Genomic DNA, 4,004 nt, shown 5'->3' with positions numbered 1-4,004 from the left:
GTTGTCGATTCAACGATGTTAGGTCTCCTATGTATAACTCTGTTTGATAAAATATTTTGAAATATATGTTAAATTATTTTGGACATATTTTGTTTTTTGATTAATGAACAAATTTATATATGTTGTAAATATTTTGTTTTACTATCAATAGGTATCTTGACAACCTATGTTTTTAAGATTATACATAATAAAAAACTACATCTCTGTTGGACTTTTTTTTTCTGTTTTTTTAGTGTCTAACAATTTTTTTATTATATTTTATTATCTTAGAAAATATGTTATACCGAGGACTCTCGAAATTCCTCTATTATCTTTTACTGTTCTATTGTATTTCTGTATTTCCATTAAAATAAATACCAGTGTAACATATTCTATGCAAAACAATATATTGACGTACCTGGTCTATAGCTGCCACAACATCTGCAGCGAATCCTCCAAAGCTCTTGTACAATGCCTTGTAAACAGCAATGCTGTGGGAGATTGATGAAAGGCAACACATTTTCATAAGCATTTCATAATAAAATAAGAAGCTAATGAAGCTAACATAAAATAACTAGAAATCCAAACTGGAATAGATGTACTGCTTCCATAGTTTTTCTATCACCTCTCAAAAAAAATAACGTTGAAAAGGACTTGACCAGTTTAGCATCAAAATAATGAAAAAGGTACACAAGGATAAACATTATGGAGGTAACACATTCTGCAAGCCACAATCAATAAACTGGAAGAAATGGGAGGAATCCACATCCTTAGACAGATATCAATTCAGTTTGGAAACTCAGCCCTATAATTGAGCATTTTTAACTCAGTTTTTAGGTGGTAAATAGGCACTTTTACAAGATAAATGACTTCTTTTCCATTCTGAAAATCGCATGGACAATCCTATTAAAAGGCTCAAATTCTTCAAGATCACGGAGGATCCTTATGCTAGTTATTCAGCATACTAATGACTCTAAGCAAGCTTTAAATTCGAATACCCCCAGCTTAATACAAAGAATCACAATTCTTGACAAGTAATAAATATATGGTCCTATATTTTAAACACAGATACGTCAATAGTCACAAATTTAATCCAGTCAAGTACACAGTTTCAGGCACAGTTTAGCATCTCAATGCCAGCAAAAGAAGACAGCTTTCTCTTAATATTCTCTATACGGTTTCCATTATCCAAGCATTAACTGGATCCCCCTTTTGTATATCTTCTCTCTTATTATGGAAGCTATAAGTTTCTTTCCTAATCAACAATCATGACTTTCTTCAATTCTACACAGTTCCAATGTCCATACATCATTGTAAAGACTGATATCCGACACAGTGGCACTGCACTGTGTTACTCTCTTTTCTCTCTCTAGAAAAAGCTGTAAAATCTATCAAATAATATGAGAACCGCTATCCCCCCATGTTGAGTTCTATATTTAACCTATTGCAGACTTGACACAATATATGCCAACAAAAACTCATTTCGCATTATACAAAAGTTTACTAGCTCGTCTGGTGGTCAGTGGTCTTTCATGCCATTTGAGGCAATGGGAAAACAAGGTTCATAAAAGAAAGCATATACTTTCTTTGGTTAAACATCATCGGATGTTTGACCATTTGTAACTTCAAGCAGACTATAGCGAACTACTACAGCTCAAAATAATTATCACAGTGCCGGTTTAAAGATGCGATGAAGCAGAATGATAACACAACTCCGTGATTCCAACACGTAACAGTAGATGCAATACTACCAGTGTAAAAGTAACTATAATAACACCAACCGAAGAAAGGCAAAGAAACATAGATATGTGTGCAGATTATTTACTGTGAACGAGGAGCCATCCCGCTAGCATTCCCAAAGTGATGCCCAGCAACAATCACCGGAATCCCATGGTTCCCTGCTGCAACAGCTGCTGTATGCCTGTGTATTAGACATGCATCAGAATCATAATTTAAAGAAAAGAGAAGTGAAATTCGCAACTGTGGCCCGTGGACGGGGCCATCTATTTGAAGTGATGGTTTAAATGAGTACAAAATTCAGATAATTAGAATTGAGATAAGATTCATCAAAAAGTCAAGTAAAAGACAGAAATTTTCAAAGACATAACCAAGGTAAACAAAACTCTATAAAGCATCCCATTAATAAGTGGATGGATGAGTAGCTAATCATGGTAAACAACAATGAAACATAACACTCATTTGTAAAATCCAAAAAACTCACGTGCCATGGCCATCTCCGTCGAATGGAGAAGCATAGTCCTGTGTTGAATTAAATATTCCTCTGGTTATAGCAGACGCAGCGAAATGCCGGGCTCCAACAAGCTTCCTATTGCAAGATCCGGATGGAAAATCTCGTGTGACCTCACAGATGCCATTAAAATGAGCAGGAACAGGATAAGCATGTTCAGATTTGTTATCAGCGAAACTCGGGTGTGTTGGATCTATGCCGGTATCAACAAAACCAATAACCACTCCTTCTCCGGCTCCTTCAAACCCACCTTCTTGAGACCATGCTCCTTGCGGCAGACCCAAAAACTGTGGCGTATGAGTAGTTGCAGTTCTTACAGAAAAGTCCAAAACCACATTCGACACTTCACTACTCCGAGCCAATTTCTCTGCCTTTACAATTTATGCAATTACAGAAGTTAAGGAACCGAATCAAACCCTAGATAGAAACAAACAATAAACAAGTATTCAAGTAATCATGAAGTAAAACATATGTAACTGAAGAGAGACTCAAATTTCTTTACAATCATGATGCTGAAAAGTGAAAACCAATATCATACCTGTTGTTGAGTAACCAGCACAGCAAATCCATCTATCAGATAGTGGTAGCTATAGACCTTTAGATATTTCTCTCCTTTTAACACTTTCTTCAACAAAGAATCATGAACTTGAGCAACGTAAGAGCCATATCTCTTATTTGTCTTTGTAGCATTGCCATATCTTGGAAAATACAAAAAAGGAAAACAAGAAAAATTGAAAGACCGCATGTATCAAATTAATGCAACATATAAGAAGAATGATGCAAAGTAACGACAATTGAGAATACAATCAATTAAATATAATGATACATTGGAATCTATTTTCCATTATTTGTAGATCATAGCAAAAAATTACAAAGCTTCCACAAGAAGGGTCAATGATTTGAGACACACCAAAAAAAGAAAAAAACTTTTTTCATCTTTAATTAAAATTAGAGAAAATGAAAGGTACCTTGGTTTGTGAAACTGAATTCTTCCAGAAGAAGCACCACCACCACCACCACCACTTTTTACTTGGAAGCCATTACTACTCATTTCTCTCAACTCACCATAGTAATGAGAAGCAGGAGAATTTCTTAGAGAAACAATGTAAACAGCACTACTTGAATCATCAGAATCATCTTCTTCACACAAACAATGAGGCACAACCAACACAAACCAAAACAATAGCATTAAATGCTTCAAATCAAAGCTCCCCATCTCAGTTCTAGCTCAACAAAGATCACAAACTGGAAACCCCAGATTCAGCTCCTCAGTTATGAACAAACCCTCTTCATTCTGAAGTAGTTCAAGAATTTACCCCACAATGAATGAAGGAATCAAAAATCAAGAACCCCAAACAAAGCAGTGTGTGTTTTGTGCTTTGTTTTTGAGGTTATATGTTTGATAAAATAAAAGGAAAAAAACTGAAAAGTGCAAAAACCTTCTTGGGTTCTGTGAATATGAACGTTTTATTTATTTAGCAGAGAGAAATAATAATAAGAATAATAATTAAGAAAGAAAAATGTGTGTAGAATGAGAGATATGAACGTTATTAGTAGTATTTGGTTTTATTCGGTTTTTGGATCTTTTCCTCCATGCCTTTGTGTGTCATTTTGTGTGAGTACGCTGGACTTTTCGTGCGACAACCACCTTGTACTTTTAAATTCTTTATTTTACTTGGTTTTTCAATTATTTTTCTTTGTACTTATTTTTGGACAAATTATATTAATTTCTCTTTAAATTTGTTGAAAAAGCATATTATCGGGTATTTAGTATTAT

General features: G+C 34.5%; 1 protein-coding gene across 1 annotated transcript; it reads right to left on the bottom strand.

Moving 5' to 3' along the window:
- Window positions 292-3,737, bottom strand: LOC107630598 (subtilisin-like protease SBT2.3). The gene is made up of 5 exons (XM_016333794.2): window positions 3,196-3,737; window positions 2,766-2,925; window positions 2,201-2,598; window positions 1,805-1,900; window positions 292-470 (listed from the first exon to the last, which is right to left on the bottom strand). The coding sequence occupies exons 1-5, from the start codon at window positions 3,441-3,443 to the stop codon at window positions 323-325; spliced, it is 1,050 nt and encodes a 349-aa protein (XP_016189280.1). The 5' UTR covers window positions 3,444-3,737; the 3' UTR covers window positions 292-322.

This window comes from Arachis ipaensis, chromosome B03 (assembly GCF_000816755.2).
Source record: "Arachis ipaensis cultivar K30076 chromosome B03, Araip1.1, whole genome shotgun sequence".
In the NCBI taxonomy this organism is placed as follows: Eukaryota; Viridiplantae; Streptophyta; class Magnoliopsida; order Fabales; family Fabaceae; genus Arachis; species Arachis ipaensis.
Note: the sequence above shows the minus strand (reverse complement) of the source record. Positions and strands in the feature narration are given on the sequence as shown.

Excerpts from the sequence above, each read along its gene's own strand:
- LOC107630598 (XM_016333794.2), bottom strand. The coding sequence starts at position 3,443 with ATGGGGAGCTTTGATTTGAAGCATTTAATGCTATTGTTTTGGTTTGTG. Across the intron at positions 1,901-2,200 it reads GACGGAGATGGCCATGGCAC|GCATACAGCAGCTGTTGCAG; the intron begins GTGAGTTTTTTG and ends TCTAATACACAG. Across the intron at positions 471-1,804 it reads GGGATGGCTCCTCGTTCACA|CATTGCTGTTTACAAGGCAT; the intron begins GTAAATAATCTG and ends AATCTCCCACAG.